The following is a 16,828-nucleotide window of genomic DNA, read 5'->3' as shown; positions in this document are numbered from 1 at the left end:
TCCCAACTCTCTGACATTACATGTTCCCGCCTGTGATACACCCAACTCTCTGATAATACATGTTCCCACCTGTGATACACCCAACTCTCTGATAATACATGTTCCCCACCTGTGATATGCCCAACTCTTTGACATGACATGTTCCCGCCTGTGATACACCCAACTCTCTGACAATACATGTTCCCACCTGTGATACACCCAACTCTCTGACATGACATGTTCCCAACTCTTTGACATGACATGTTCCCGCCTGTGATACACCCAACTCTCTGACATTACATGTTCCCACCTGTGATACACCCAACTCTCTGACACTACATGTTCCCACCTGTGATACGCCCAACTCTCTGATAATACATGTTCCCCACCTGTGATACACCCAAGTCTCTGACATGACATGTTCCCAACTCTTTGACATGACATGTTCCCGCCTGTGATACACCCAACTCTCTGACATTACATGTTCCCGCCTGTGATACACCCAACTCTCTGATATTACATGTTCCCCGCCTGTGATACACCCAGCTCTCTGACAAGACATGTTCCCGCCTGTGATACACCCAACTCTCTGACATTACATGTTCCCGCCTGTTATACACCCAACTCTCTGACATTACATGTTCCCGCCTGTTATACACCCAACTCTCTGACATGGCATGTTCCCAACTCTCTGACATTACATGTTCCTGCCTGTGATACACCCAACACTCTGACATTACATGTTCCCACCTGTGATACACCCAACTCTCTGACATTACATGTTCCCAACTCTCTGACATTACATGTTCCCACCTGTAATAGGCCCAACTCTCTGATATTACATGTTCCCGCCTGTGATACACCCAACTCTCTGATAATACATGTTCCCGCCTGTGATACACCCAACTCTCTGATATTACACGTTCCCGCCTGTTATACACCCAACTCTCTGACATTACATGTTCCCACCTGTGATACACCCAACTCTCTGATAATACATGTTCCCACCTGTGATACACCCAACTCTCTGATAATACATGTTCCCCACCTGTGATGTGCCCAACTCTCTGATACTACATGTTCCCACTTGTGATACACCCAACTCTCTGATATTACATGTTCCCACCTGTGATACACCCAACTCTCTGATATTACATGTTCCCACCTGTGATACACCCAACTCTCTGATAATACATGTTCCCCACCTGTGATACACCCAAGTCTCTGACATGACATGTTCCCAACTCTTTGACATGACATGTTCCCGCCTATGATACACCCAACTCTCTGACATTACATGTTCCCGCCTGTGATACACCCAACTCTCTGATATTACATGTTCCCACCTGTGATACACCCAACTCTCTGACATTACATGTTCCCACCTGTGATACACCCAAATCTCTGACATTACATGTTCCCACCTGTGATACACCCAACTCTGATTGTGATTATGATATGATATTATAATTGTTTAGATCTGAAGATCAGCTACAACAGCCTGAAAAATGACTTCAAGGACGAAGCAATCAACAAGATGCAGTTCCACCTGACAGTGCCAACTGAGGGAGTAGCGTTTGGTGAGAACAACACTCTGTACGCCATCAACCAACGCAACAAGAAGATCTACAGTGTTTCAGTACCAGAAACTAAACCCAGGAAGGTAGGCGGTTTGTGTTTATTTTGAGTGTCTTGCAGTGCCATGAAATATGTTTTTGGGAGTCAAAACTCATTAAGAAATATATCATGCCCCCTTAGGCTGCATAAAAATAATTAAATGTTTCACAGGCACATTTCTTTCAAAAGTGACAATGGCTGTACTTTTTTTATTTTTGATAGAAAAAGGATGATGAGGGAGGGTCACATTTTAATTGTTTTTCCTTATCCTGACTCATGCTTAATTGCTTGTCTCCCTTCTTCATTTGGAAGTTAGTGGAAAATTATTCAGAAAATTACATTTTCTTCTCAGAAATAAAGCTGGGAATGTTTAGCATGTTTAGCACGTTTAGTTTTAGCATGTTAATAAGTTGTAGATTGAGTCACACTTGTTCTTGCAGACACTCATTCTTATAGTGGACAAATGGATTAGTGGGATGCGTCAAAATCAATTTTTTTTTTAAAATAGCAATACAAAAGTGTCACATACAAAGTAAAAGCGACGCTCAAATGCCCAAGAAATGTTTCACTTTTTTTCTCATAGCCTTACAAATATGTCCATATTTAGGGGAAAATAAGACTATCCTTAAAGGATGTGGCATGTAAATTGTTGGAATTTTAAAACCTACAACAGAGAAATGAAAATGAGTTTGTTTGTTGTTTAATTCTGGTATACTCAGCATTATCCAACTTTATGATAACAGGTTGTGAATATTTGAGTCTGGGCAGAAAATCCAGTGATTAATATTGCTAGAAACAGTTGATGCTGTTATATCATGATGACTTGTAATCAGCCATGTTACCAGCCCTCACTAAGCCTGATGGTTGTTCCCAATATCAGTGTCACATGTCCTTCATCAGTTCATAATGTGTCTTCATGGTGTGACCTCTATTTCAGATGACCAGCCCCGAGGCATACCTTTCTGCCGAGACAGAGTTCGAAGGTCACCAGCTGGCTGGAGCAAAGATAATGCTGTCCCCACACAACAAGTGGCTGGCGTCATATGGCACTGATGGCTACATCATGCTCAGAGCTAAAGGCAGCATGGTCAGTATCACATACACTGTAGGGGTCAAGTCATGGTCAGTTTCATACATACACTGGGGAGTCAAGGTCATGGTCAGTTTCATGTACATTGTGGGGTCAAGGACATGGTCAGTTTCATGTACACTGTGGGTTTCAAGGTCACGGTCAGTTTCCTACACACTGTAAAGGTGTCAGCAGCTGACTTGGTTGACACAGTTGTCAGTTCCCAGTTGTGGAGATCGATGCTCATCGATGCTTGTTGATCACTGGATTGTCTGGTCCAGACTCGATTATTTACAGATCACCGCCATATAGCTGGAATATTCCTGAGTGCGGCGTATCACTCACTGACTCACTCACTGACTCACTCACTGACTCACTCACTCACTCACTCACTCACTCACTCACTCACTCACTCACTCACTCACTCAATTTCACATACTGTCATGGCCCCTTTTACATATGCAGCAGAGGTCAAGGTCAGCTATTTCACATACACTGTCATAGCCAAGCTCATGTTTTTAAACTGACAGACCTTTATTGTATCAGATGACTAAGGCATTGATGAAAGTCATGATGATTAGTTTCACTGTACAATACATTTCTTCAGGATCGGCATATCTCCATCATGCCCCACGAATATCGACTGGATGGTGTCCATGCAGCTGCATTTTCCGAGGACTGTCAGCACCTCCTGTCTTCCAGCCACGATGGAGTCCTCGCCTGTTACAAATGGAAGTGAGTACTTAGTCCTGGATGCAAATTTTACAGCTAGTCAGGTTGCTGTTTCAGCAAAGTGATTGCAGTGCTATGACTGTTGTAAGTCTATGTAAAGTATGGGAGTTACGATCACTTTAGCACTATAATTGCTTTGTGAAACGGGACTCTGCATGCCCATGTTGAGTAAATTTACTCCCAGGCTAGTAACAGGGATGGTATGATTAGGGCCAATGTTGTTCTGTCATCCAAAATCTGCAAACAATAATGAAGGGGAAATTGTTCAGTAAATTGTGATGGATGATTGAGAATTAGCTTGAGAATCTTTTTGTCTAACTGGAGTAATTGTGACAGGCATATACAACTATCACAATATTAAAGAGTAATGATTCTAGGTAGTGTCCCACCATGCTGTGGTTTGTTGTGCAGAGTCAGCCTTGCAAGGCTGGCTGCATGTCATGTACCTCAAAGTAATGGGAGATCGCCCTATGTCAGTTTGTCTGGTCCACACTTTACAATTTTCAGAACACAGGATTGTAGGAAGATTATTTCATTCCACTGCTTGAATCTTAAGAGTTTGGGGGACTTCATTTTTCCCTAAACTAAAAGACAGATCACTTATTTCCTTTGGTTTTGTATCCTCCTCGGGGAGCTGAGAATGTTCACGCTCTCACTGATATGAGTCTATATTTTTAAGCTCTTAGAACTAAGATAGTTGTAATGTATGTCACATACAACCATCTTAACACTTAGAGAGCTTTCAAAATCTAGGTCCTGAAGTCTAATATATATAACCATGATCATTGAAGAGACTCACTAATATTCTAAAATCAGCAGAAACTAGTTCACTATCTTTTTCTTTCAGTTTCACAGCGACAGGATTAAGTAAGGCCAAGTCAGCTATAGATATGGTTCGGTCCAGGAAGGCTCGACTGATTACGTCTCAGCAACAAGAGGATGAGTTTGTTCAGAGTCTAACTGACTGGAACATGCCTGAGCCTCCATCTCGTTCTGCATCTGCTCTGCAGCAGGAAGACAGAGTAAGTGCAAGCAAGTCAGCTGTGCTCATTCATGACATTCATGGAGAGTCTCAGATTTCACGAAAGATCTAAAAATACCAAAGATCTGAATAAACCAGAAGATCTCGGGCTTGAGATCAGACAATCTATCAGTCTGTAGTCAGAGTTTGCATGGTCTCTTCATGTTATAAGTTGAAACTGTTTTCAGATACAACATAGTAGTTTGGTCATGGGACTGTTGTGTTGCTAGGTAGCTAGAGGCATGAGTTTGATTATATCTATTTGCACCATTTCAGATTCAGTGTTTATGGTTTTTCTTTTTTGAACATTTAAGATTCTAATGAGTAAATATGCACTTTGTAGAAAATTCATTACATATTTGTTTGTTTGGGTTTCAAAGGAGTACTATATGAAGGTCTGAACCTTATATCTATTACAGGAATAAAAGAAAATGATAAGATTCTGATGATGATCAATTCTTCATGTAAAATTTTATGCTGAAAAATGCTCCTTTGAACAAAATCATATTGTTAAGAGAGGCATGTCTTTTGAAAAATCATCTACGTTTTACTTACATTTGTGAAAGGTATTATTATTCATATTTTGTTCATTGTCGATGTATTCCACACTTTATCCAGATACCAGTATCTTCTCAAACGCTGCTTCCAATTTCTCATTCTCAACTCCCCAGGCATTATACAAACCTAACTGTCTACAGGCACTACAGGGTTTATGCATCCACCTCACATCAGATACCCGTTCCCTTCTGGGCTAATAAAGGCACAGATGTACATGCATCACACCAGTATTTTGACACTTGTGTTTCCAGTCTATCGGGGATGGTTAAAGCCTCAAGACGCTGAAGACATGGTCTCTATTCACCTCATGGATACAATGTGTGAATCCTGTTTTTGGTGTTCCTTGTGATACTGCTGAAATATTGCTAAAAGTGGCATAAAACCAAACTCTCACTCAGTCCAGTTTATGTAGGTGTTCATGTCTCCCAGCAACTTTATAGTTTTTTTTTATCAACTTTTGGAACAAAATCGTAGTTGCATGATTGCACATGTCGTTATCATTTCTAGAGAAAATTTATTTGAATAAGCGATTGCAAGAGGGGCACTGTTCATGCATGAGTTTGATCACTATTTTGCACACAGGAAAGGACAGAGAGAAAAAAACAGGAGGCAATTGACCAAGATATTATCTACAAAACGCCTACTCCTACGCCTAAAGCAGATGCGACTTGGCTAGAAGAGCGCGAACTCGAGGTTTGAGAATTATATGTGTCTGACAACGCCATGCTACTTAATCTTTGCTTTGCCAGCAAAAACTGTTTCTGCATATTGAAATGTGTTATGCAACGTCACAATTATCTCGTCAAACTAATACAATTCTCATTGTTTATGATGTCATTATTCTTCATGTATTTGTTAATGCGAAATTCCTTTTCAGACGAGAATAAGTGATAATGTTTTAGTAATATGTTACATGTATCCAGCTGCATTTTGAATATCACTTCACTGCGATTATACCTGCTGGCAAGCTAAAGTGACTATGTCATTTCACGCACAATCAGTATCACTGTTGATTATATGATACTTGTCCTTTTTTTATTTTTACATGTATTAATTGTGATTGATAACGTCAAAAGTTGTTTTGAAAAATATTTCTGTTCTTATTAATCATCATTAATTGTAATTATTTGATTGCTGTGTTTTGTCTGAACTTTTTGCTGAATATTGAACCAACATTGACAGGATGGATTTAATTCTGGAATCCCCTTCACTTTGCAGGCTCTTATTGATGAAGATAAACAATATGCAGACACCAAGATACAGCTTAGGACCCAGATCAGAGACATCCGGAGAACTGTGAGTTTCAGAACAATATTCAGGAATCTTGCAAACATTAAATTGAAGTCAGGCTTTTCAGATTTAATATTTGTTATTCCAACTATATGATGGATGGCCTGAAATTGTGTCAATTCGGGGCCAGAAATTCTGTGATTGATGTCATGAACAACCTTCCAAGTCATCTGGTTGATGACATCAACCTGTTTATCAGACAGTAAGAATAGATTACTATGGAACCAATCTAGCCTGGATTCCCAACAGGGTTTTAGTAAAACATAGGCCAAGTGAATACTGTTCAGAAACCTAATCACTGAGAACATTAATGTGACGTTTGTCATGAGTTTGTAAATAAGTCTTTGTTTTTAACTTTGTTTTTGCTGTCATGCTGAAGACTAGGGTTTGATTCCCCACATGGGTACAGTGTGTTAAGTCCATTTCTGGTATGGTATTCCCAGCCATGATATTGCTGGAATATTGCTGGAAGCTGCATACAACTAAATTCACTCACTAAACTAGAGTTATCTCCCTTTAAATTTTGGGGGTTGATATGCAATTAATGTATTGACATGTTTCATTGTTTCTGATACATAAATGCTGTCTGTAAAGCGACATACTAATATATCTTTGATTGTAAGTTGTTTTGGTGTCCTTGTGTATCATCATCAGTGTGCTGAACGAAATTTGTGTGTGTTGTCACAGATTCAGGAAATGATGAAGAACAATGAAGGTTTGCCAGACATAGAGAAACTCGGACGACATGAGTTTGATCTGGATGTAGATGAACAAAGTAAACTACAGAGTCTTGGAGAAGCTGAGATAGCGAGGGTAGGTATCAGAAGAGTTGTCACAAGATGAAGACCACTGTTACTAGGTCAGCACGTGTTTTACGGATGTTACTAGATCAGCAGGTGGTTACTAGTTCAGCAGGGTCTTTACTAGATCAGCAGGGTAGTAGCTAGATCAGCAAGGTAGTAACTAGATCAGTTGGGTGGATACTAGATCAGCACAGTGGTCACTAGATCAGTACAGTGGTCACTAGATCAGCATGAGTGTTACTAGATCAACACTCAAATTTGTTGCAAGGTCTGCAGGATTGCTAACCGATGATGCTGCTAATGGATAAACAGGGCTGTTACTAGATCAACGTGAGCATTGCAAGATAAACATTTCTGTTCCTAGATCTATTGTCTAGGATTCTACAAGTACAAGATCAGCATTCAGTGTTGTTTCTGGATCAGCCAGTTGTCTGTTCTTACATGAATAGGCTGATATAGAATTATTGTATGGACATTGTATTTGATATATCAGTATTCAGACTGTTTGTAATCTAATGTTTCAAACATTCATTTCAGCAACAGGCACTGAATTACTGTTGAAACTTTCTTGCTATCCAGGTTCGAGAAGAAATTGAGTTTGACAATCTGGCCAAAATGTATCTCCGAGATATGATCAAGAAGGAATGTTGGGATGAAATGAAGGTCAAGGGGAGAGCACTCCAGGTAAGAATCATCACAAAACAGGAAGTGTTTAAATAGGGCTTATTTCCATGCATTGGAAAATGGCAAAAAGAATAATCAGAAAAAAGGTCATTTCTTGAATCTTTTGACTCTACCATTGTGAATATTCAATGTATTTCAGGCTTTCAACTCAAACCTTGAGGTGTCCAACTTTCCCATGAAGGAGAGGACGGAGGCTGTTGTCAATGCTCTGGAAACAGCCACTAAGAGAAGGCAGATAGAGATTGCTGAGCTAGCTGTAAGTATGGCAGCATCAGAGATTCTGGAGACATACAATTTATCAATTTGCCCTTTTAACTTAGGTCACATTTCATTTTACAATGATTGCTTTATTTTGATATGTTGCAGGCAAATACCAGTAATCTTTTAAATAATCTTCTCTTTGTTTTAAATAGCAAGTTGAAATTTCTGTCCTTAAATCAGTTATTTTGACTTGAAAACATGTCTGATATTACAACTATTGTTCTGGGTAAAAGGGCTTATTGTAACTTCACTTACTTCATTACCATCTCTGCTCTCATTACCATCTCTGTTCTCATTACCATCACTTTTAGTGATGTGTCATATTTTTGTTTCAAAATTTCAGGCACGGAAACAAGAAATCGAACAAGGCCAAAAGCCTGCATCGCACGTATGTACATATTATGTTCTGAAATTATTTATATTACCATTGTGTCATTCATTTCACAATACCTAATTTAACAATATCTATAGATGCTCTGTGATGGGGTATCTCAGTGGTTAAAGTGTTAACTCATTACACCTAAAACCTGGAATTTATTCCCGCATAGATATAAAGTTTGGAGCTCATATCTTGTATTTCCTGTCATAATATTGTTGGAATATTTCTCAAAATGAAATTATCTCTCATGTGATTATGTGGAATCTGTTACATTCTACATGAAAACCTGTTCATTGAACAAGAGTAGTCAACTGGACACTGTGTCCATTTCTTGAAAATTACTTTTCAAGCCTTAAGCTGTTAACATTGAGGACTTTCAGTCTCTATTCACTCCATAAACTTATTAATTTGGGGGAAAGAACATTTATTACAAGTTAACTAGCAAATGTCAGCATTATGCGGTATTGTATTTTTTAATTCATGATTTATATCGTCAGTATCATCTCTACAATCATTCATTTTAGAAGGAATAACAGTCATGACTTTATCAGCATCTGATAAAATCAGACAAAAGTACTGGAAATGTATCAGTTTATATTTGACCTGTCATTACTTGTTAATCACCTGTCAATCATCTGTCAATCATCTGTCAATTTCTATCATGAAGCTGAAATACCAACAAAGGCCATATTCCGGAGCTTCAGAGTTTGTGAGTCATTGTTGTGACAACTCTATTTTGTTATGAGATTATGTTATTTCATTTCCTTTATTTTTATGTTTTTCCACAAGCATGTATGATTTCACCAACTTCAATGTCATTCCTACTAACACTCCACACTATTTATCCAGATAAATATTTTTCCTAATAGAAGATATCTGATATAAATGTGTAATGTCTTGATTATTTACAAACAATATTTCTGAGTTAGTACTTGTCCCTTCAGAAATCACCTGATGAAAGGACAAGTATTACCCCAGAAATGCTGTGTGTAAAGAATAAAACAGCCGCACATCCATATCAAGTGTCTTGTATTACCCTACCAACTTCTAAATGCCTATCAAACATCTATATTTTTTCCTGTGTGCAAATAGTGTTTTTCAGAGTTATTAAAATTATTTCTTTCCTCATACATAGTATTCAATACATCAGTGATTTGAGCATGCAGACAAGTATGTCTCATTCTAACTCGCTGTTTATGGTTTTGGTAAATGTCCACATTTTAAAATTTTTTAGGCACCTGGGATGTTTTGGGGATTAAATATGTGTAACTAGGATAGTTTTGTGGAGGTCATTTGTTTGCGACTGAAAATATGATCCCAAAACAGAAAAGGAATTTTTCATGTTGCACATTATTACTTTGAACGCCATGTAAAAAATGCAGTGCTTTATTTCATTGTTAGTATTACATTTGTTGTTATTCTGGATTCTGAAGGCAACAAAAACTGTCAAATCTAAAAACAAATTGAAGAAAATTTGATATTTTGCCTATTTGCCCATTTTGAATCTCAGATAAACACCAGAGCCAATTATATAATTAACATTACTTGCGAGAAGCTAATCTGTTTCTGTTTTCATGTTTACATTTTCTTTGCATGGTTTATTTTATAGATATTTCTTCATTTGGTCATTAGTTTTTTGGGTTTTAAAATTTATGCAGTAATGCTAAAGGTTAAACTTTGTATATTTAGTCATTCACTGTTATTACAGTCAAACCAATCTGCTTAGTTGTTTGTCCATATGGCTTTCTGATGATTAATGAAGAGTTTCTATGCCATTACTGACTTGGATTTTTATTATAATTCAAAATATAATGTACATATAAATAGATTATAATAAATGATAAAAATAATAATGATAACCTCAATGGGAAAGACATTTTTTCAAATTTGATTCATGGATCAATAAATACCATTAGAAGGTACAACCAGCTGCACAGAATCTACAAATTGGTCAGTTGTTGAATTTTTCTCAGTTCCACCTTTTAGTCCCAAGTATGTAACAAATAAATAATCTTTATATAGTTACCATAATACTTTCTACCTCCAATTTTATTGCAGTTTTTGTGGCATCCTTTACAAGTTACGCCTTATAACTTGGAATTATCTTTAAAATTTCAGTTAGGGAAGTTGCATCGTGCAGTGGTAAATAGTGTCTTGATTAGGTTCCTGGACACATGTTCTGTGAAGATCCGGGGTAGAATCAGTCCTCAGCAACCAACAAACTTGCTTGTTGTATGAGGTGACTAATGGGATCAAAGGGTCAGGCTCGCTGATTTGGTTAACACATGTCAGGGGGTCCCAGTTGCACAGATTGATGCTCATGCTGTTGATCACTGGTTTGTCTGATGCAGGCTTAAGTACATACATGCTGCTGCCCTATAGCTGGAATATTGCTGACTGCAGCGTAAAACTAAACTCACTCACTCACCATACCTTAATGTTTTGATACAACACAACATCTCGTACTATTTTACTGAAGTTTCTGATGAAGACACTGTTCACAGTCCTGTAGGTTGAACATTAGAAACACTGAGCTTGTTAACATGAGCCCCATGGAGTTTTAAGTTCAAGAAGCTGATTGTGAATTGGTTGTAACAGGATGATGACCTGGGAGAGGGAGAAGAAGGAGAAGAGGATGCCAAAGAACTTCCTTCTACAACTGGAAGTCTAGGTCAGTACAGCAGAGAATCCGATGAAGAATATCTGAAGATGTAATAAGAAAATGTGACAACGTCATCTTGTCACTAATAACAATGAAAACAGCCATCCATATGTTCTGTATTTTCGATCACAATTTTGGCATGTCTTTTTACAGGGTTATCAAATTTTTTAAGCCATGTCTGACTAAGGTCATTATTTCATGTGAAACTTATTACACAAAAGAAAACTGCGTTTCTGTAAATGCACGACTTTCCAACTTTGAAAAAAAACCCACTTCAAGTGGATTCCAGTTTAGCTGTTGTTTTGGTTAGTCAAGCCCTGTGATTGCTGTTATGGTACAACCCCTGAAGATCCCGGGTAGATTAGGCTGTCAGCAACCCATGCTTGCTACAAAAGGCGACTATGTTTGTTGTAAGAGGCAGCTAACAGGATCAGTTGGTCAGGCTCTCTGCCTTGGGTGACACATCATTGGTTCCCAGTTGTGCAGCTCATGCTGTTGATCACTGGATTGACTGTTCCAGACTTAATTAGTTACAGAATATAGCTGGAACATTGCTGAGTACAGCGTAAAGCTAAGCTCACTCATTGTAGTGGTACACTGACAATGTTGCTTATATTACCAACACTAGAGCATCTGGTCCAGACAGTCAAAGACAGCTGATAGTGGGAGTATTTCTTAGTGCAGCATTAAAAACAAACAAACAGATAATTATAGCTTCTCTCTCTCTGAAGGTGCACAGTTTGGTGGAGGAAGTGATCTGTTCTACAGCCAGTTTGAACTCCACACTCGAGAACAGAAGATAACTCAGATCATTCTACTGGAGGCAAGTATTTGAGCTAAGCATCAGTGGTCATTATAATTATTGTAGAATCTAGACCTCATCAATCAGGGACCCAATTCACAAAACATTATGTCATCCATAAGCCGAGTTACAATGGGCCCTAAACCTATACTCAGCAAAAATAAAAACTTGACTCTCATTATTTTTCAAATAGTGTTTTAAAAGTTTTCTTGAAAGAGTTCTTGTTATGATCATGACTAAATGCATTGTCAAGGGCATCATGTCACACATTCATTCTACTGGTCAGGCCTACGTAGCACAGGCGAGAGCACTGCATGCTAAAATCACATTTCCATGTGCCACAAGTCACATGACCTATTGATACACATGCAATTGATTTCACGGTAGCAGAATAGAGTGTCATCTCAGAAAAACATGGTTTTATGGTTAATTGTTTGTTAATTTGTGATGAATCAAGGTTCACCTTTGCTGATGGAAGGGTTAGAGTTTGGAGAGGACGAGGAGAAAGTAATGCCCAGTGTTGCGTACAGGAAGTGGATCGATTTGGGGGGTGGTAGCATTATGGTTTGGGGTGCTATCAACGGTCATGCTCAATCCTGACTCATTGTCATCCAGAGAAACCTTAATGTGGCAGCATACAGGGATCAGGTGCTCATTCCAGAGCTTTTGCCATTCGTGGCAGCTCATGGCCCAGGTCTGACTTTCCAACAGGACAACGCCACACCTCACACGGCCAATTCCACAACAAATTTCCTCAGGAATGCTGGCATCAATATCATGGAGCAGCCCTCAAGATCTCCCGACGTCAACCCCAAAGAGCATGTGTGGGATGTGTTAGGCAGGCGGCTCTGTCAAGGGAGGAAATCTCCACAGAACTTGCAGGAGCTTGGTGCCATGTTAGTGCAAACATGGCGGCACATTCCTCAAGCTGTGTTCAGATGCATCATCCAATCCATGAGGAGACGTATCACAGTTGTGAACACCCATGGAGGACACAACCGATATTGACATGATTTCACTGAGTTGTGACTCACAGTTTTTAATCATGGACATAGTAGTCGCATTTCCAGTGGAACCGATTCCATGACAAACATGATCAGTATGCTATAGCATCTTTAGTGACAAGAACATTGAATACAATCGTTATTTCAAACCCATTTTCCAAAATGTTCAAATTATTGACTTTGAAACGTGTGTAAAGTTTATATTTTTGTTGAGTTTATGCACATTTTGAGGATCAGGATCCTAGTGTCCATTTTCAAGCTTGTTTTAGACCGTTTCCCATTTCCTTTTCAGTATCATCCAATTTTTCTCAGAATATTATCATAAAGCATTTTTGTCTTGAAGTGTCTCGACAAATGCAAGTTGCAGATACAGTTCACATTTGTGAACCTTCCTCTGACAGACTCCTAACAATAATACTAGTAAGATGAATGTTAAGTGCACTCCAGACCAACTCACTTCATGACTTTGTATCATGTACACCCTTCCTTGTCAAAATCCTGAATTGACCTCTGAATGCCGTAATTGTATGAGTACAAAGACTGTATGGCAGCTAATAACAAAATAACTGGTAATATATAACTCCATTCCTTCAGGATGCCATCCATCGTATTAAGAATACTTTCAACAAGGAATTTGATGAAGTTTTTGCCAAGAAAGAACAGGAAATCAGTAAGATCAAGGACAAGAACAAGCGTATCATAAAGATCATGGAAGACTTGGACTTTGCAGAAGAGATTATGGACTATGAGCTTGGTCCCCTGGAGAACCCAGAAATGCTTCTAACAGTTGATGACAGTGAGGTAGGGAAACCCCTTGAAGTTATTTCTGCTTGCATACCTTTCAATAAATATCACAATTACTGAATAACATTATCTGTGGAGTAAAGATGAGAAGTCTCTCTATAAATCTCCAAAGCATTATCCCTACTGAATTTGGCTCTGTGTAGAATGGCTGCTGGAACTAACAGGGCAGCCATGTTTGTAGTGCTTCAGGCTGGTGTTTTGGAGAATATCCTCTTCATTTTGATAAAGATGCATTCTCATGAAAATCTGATCTTAGTTCTTGTTGCTAAAGAAGGGAAACTCCATTGGTGGTAAAAAAAACCCCCAAAACTTTGACTGACCTTAAAAATGACTGTATAATGAATCAAAAAGCAGCTATCTTGAGCTATGTTGTGCTCAAGACATCCATCCCTGATTATCTTTCTTTAACAGAATTATCAATTCAAAAAAGAGTTCTGTCCCTTTGCAGCCAGGATCCTAAGGTTTTTGAATCAACACAAGATTCAAGCTGCGTGTGATACTTCATTTGTCTGTTCCCTGCCCATGCTTGTATATAGTTTGAGAATCAGACTTGTGCCTTCAGCTTTTCTGTTCTAGAAATTCCATTTCGTTTTATCCCCCTGGCATGTAATGCGGGGGGATGTAGTTGACGCCTCGTCTGTCCGTCCGTCCATCCGTCCATAATCATTTTGTTTCCGGAGCATAACTCAGAAACCATGCAATATTTTTAGACCAAACTTGATAGATATAGTAATCTCAGCCTATGGTTGTGCCTTTTGCTATTTACAGATTTTTGGCATTTATATTTTTTTTTGTTTTTCCATGGAACCTTTTGGTGTTAGTCTTATGGTGGGGTGGGCTTCATTTCTGGAGCAGAACTCAAAAACCATGCAATATTTTTCTGCAAAACTTGGTAGATGTATCAACCTAAACCTATAGTGGTGCCTTTTGGTATTTACAGGTTTTTGTGATTTATTATTTTCTCAGTTTCCATGGAAATGTTTCAGACATAATCTCAAAAGTGAGAGGTGTGTATCGTTTCTGGAGCAGAACTCAAAAACTTCTTAATAACTGTCAGTGTTAGTTGGTAGATATGTGTGGCAGACCCTAAAGTGGTGCCTTTTGCTATTTACATGTTTTTCGGATTTATTATTTTCTCCGTTTCTATTGAAATGTTTCGGACATAGTCTCAAAATGGATGGATGGGCTTCATTTCTGGAGCAGAACTCAAAAACCGTTCAATATTTTTCTGCAAAACTTGGTAGATATATGAGTCGGAACCTAAAGTGGTGCCTTTTGCTACTTACAGGTTTTTGTGATTTATTACTTTATCGGTTTCCATGGAAACGTTTCGGACTTACTCTCAAAAGTGAGAGGTGTGTTCTGTTCCCGGAGCAGAACTCAAAAACTTCTTAATATCTGTCAGTGTTACTCGGTAGATATGTGTGGCAGACACCAAAGTGGTGCCTTTTGCTATTTAGAGGTTTTTCTGATGTATTATTTCCTCGGTTCCATGAACACCTTGCTGACTTCGTTCCCGGAGCACAACTCGAAAACCATTTCATATCTTTCATAAGATCTTGTCAGATCTTGAAATGGTGACTTTTTCTGATTACAGATATATGGCATTTATATTTTTCATGAATTCCATGGAAACAATTCAGACTTGGTCTATAAACACAAATATGTGGGGGCCAGGGGGATATGTCATCTTCTGATGACTATTGTTTGTTTTTTTTGTTCTCAACCTGTTCTGAATAAAATTCTGTTACAACTGGCCCTGTGAGTCACTCACTCACTCACTCTGCCCACAGGTGAAGGTGGAGAAGTTCCTGACAGCTGAACAGCGCAAGAAGTTAGAGGAACAGGAGAAGCAAGAGGAAGAGCGGCGACGTTTGGAGAGGGGAGATAATGCTCGGGAACGAGCTTTGGATATGATGATGGGAGGTGTCCTTGAGATCAAGAAAGAAGATGAACTCAAGAAGGTCAGTAAAATAATAAGTGAATGTTCAAAATGATGTTTCAACATCTTGGTGATTCATCATTTTTCAAAAAATCACATCGTTGTGTACAGCTAGCTGTTTTTGACTCTGCCTTTATTCATCATCCTCTTAATGTAAGATGCTCTCAGTTAACATGTGTTGCTGGGCTGTTTGATCACTACATCAATGGCAGAACTATTTGATCACTACACATGGACAACTTTACAAACAAACAAACAATTGATCTTTCCTAACTAGATCTGTTTGCTTCATACAGGATGTTCCCAAGCCACACTTTATGATCAACAAGGCAGAGGAAGAGTGGTCCGAGGAGGAGAAGAAATTGGCTGGTGACTATGAGAAGAAGGTCAAGGATCTAAACGAGGAGAGGGAAAAATACAGGAAGGTAGGTGAATAGCTGGTATTTTTCATAATGGCCTACTGTGTCAGAACCTTGTCCAGTAGATAACATGTGAAGGTCAGATTCAGTCAGGAGGTAATCAACATAATCAGGATTATAAAACAGGTAAAATGATAGATGAGTGTTAATGGCACCCATGTTGAAAAACGATCGTAAGTATCTATTCCAGCACCCTGTCTAAACCAGCATTTTATTTCAGTTCCGTGAAGTGCCAGTTCAGACAGGTTTCTCTGCAGTAATAAAAAATAACACGAAGTGGAGTTGTTAACATTTTTTATTCAAACTCCATGCCCCCTTTCATCCATGTTTACACCAATATACTACACTGTTAGCCAAAGTTTACATTTGGATGGTGAACATGCACTGGTCCATATGTTCCAGCAACTGGAGACGGAGCTGCGGAAGCTGCAGGGCATCATCCAGGATGGGATGTCTGGCTTTGATGAGACACTTAACTCTCTGTTCCTCAAGAAGATCAAGGTCATGATGGTCATCTATCAGGTCAGTGGACAATGCAATGGACATTTCACATTCTCTTTAAAGGGGCAGGTCTAAGGGATCGGTCATAATTTATGGCTAGGTGTAGTGATGATGATTTGTTTGGAGCGGCATGTACAATGCAAATGACATCAAACATCAATGAACTGTGTCAAAACAGACAAATTTGTAGGTTTCATAGAATGTTGTTTCTAACATCGGTTCAAGTCTACGACCCAAGCTGATTTTCAGAGGTGAACAAAAACACTTAACAAAAAGTGTATAGTGATACATTCTATTTGAA

General features: G+C 38.7%; 1 protein-coding gene across 2 annotated transcripts in view; it reads left to right on the top strand.

Moving 5' to 3' along the window:
• LOC137265310 (cilia- and flagella-associated protein 43-like) overlaps positions 1-16,828 on the top strand; it is a 39,501-nt gene that overhangs the window by 14,652 nt on the left and 8,021 nt on the right. Inside the window, exons 14-30 of one of the 2 annotated variants that reach the window (XM_067800674.1) lie at positions 1,458-1,642; positions 2,534-2,683; positions 3,273-3,400; positions 4,245-4,419; positions 5,559-5,669; positions 6,195-6,272; positions 6,954-7,079; positions 7,649-7,753; positions 7,893-8,009; positions 8,358-8,402; positions 9,061-9,102; positions 10,992-11,064; positions 11,787-11,878; positions 13,456-13,662; positions 15,459-15,629; positions 15,904-16,032; positions 16,429-16,548. In XM_067800674.1, the coding sequence (XP_067656775.1) occupies positions 1,458-1,642; positions 2,534-2,683; positions 3,273-3,400; positions 4,245-4,419; positions 5,559-5,669; positions 6,195-6,272; positions 6,954-7,079; positions 7,649-7,753; positions 7,893-8,009; positions 8,358-8,402; positions 9,061-9,102; positions 10,992-11,064; positions 11,787-11,878; positions 13,456-13,662; positions 15,459-15,629; positions 15,904-16,032; positions 16,429-16,548 (2,054 nt within the window). The remainder of the gene's footprint in view (positions 1-1,457; positions 1,643-2,533; positions 2,684-3,272; positions 3,401-4,244; positions 4,420-5,558; positions 5,670-6,194; positions 6,273-6,953; positions 7,080-7,648; positions 7,754-7,892; positions 8,010-8,357; positions 8,403-9,060; positions 9,103-10,991; positions 11,065-11,786; positions 11,879-13,455; positions 13,663-15,458; positions 15,630-15,903; positions 16,033-16,428; positions 16,549-16,828) is intronic. The other variant, XM_067800675.1, reaches the window with a different exon arrangement.

The sequence above is a fragment of the Haliotis asinina genome, chromosome 15, assembly GCF_037392515.1.
Source record: "Haliotis asinina isolate JCU_RB_2024 chromosome 15, JCU_Hal_asi_v2, whole genome shotgun sequence".
Classification (NCBI taxonomy): domain Eukaryota; kingdom Metazoa; phylum Mollusca; class Gastropoda; order Lepetellida; family Haliotidae; genus Haliotis; species Haliotis asinina.
This window is presented reverse-complemented; position numbering and strand designations above follow the sequence as displayed.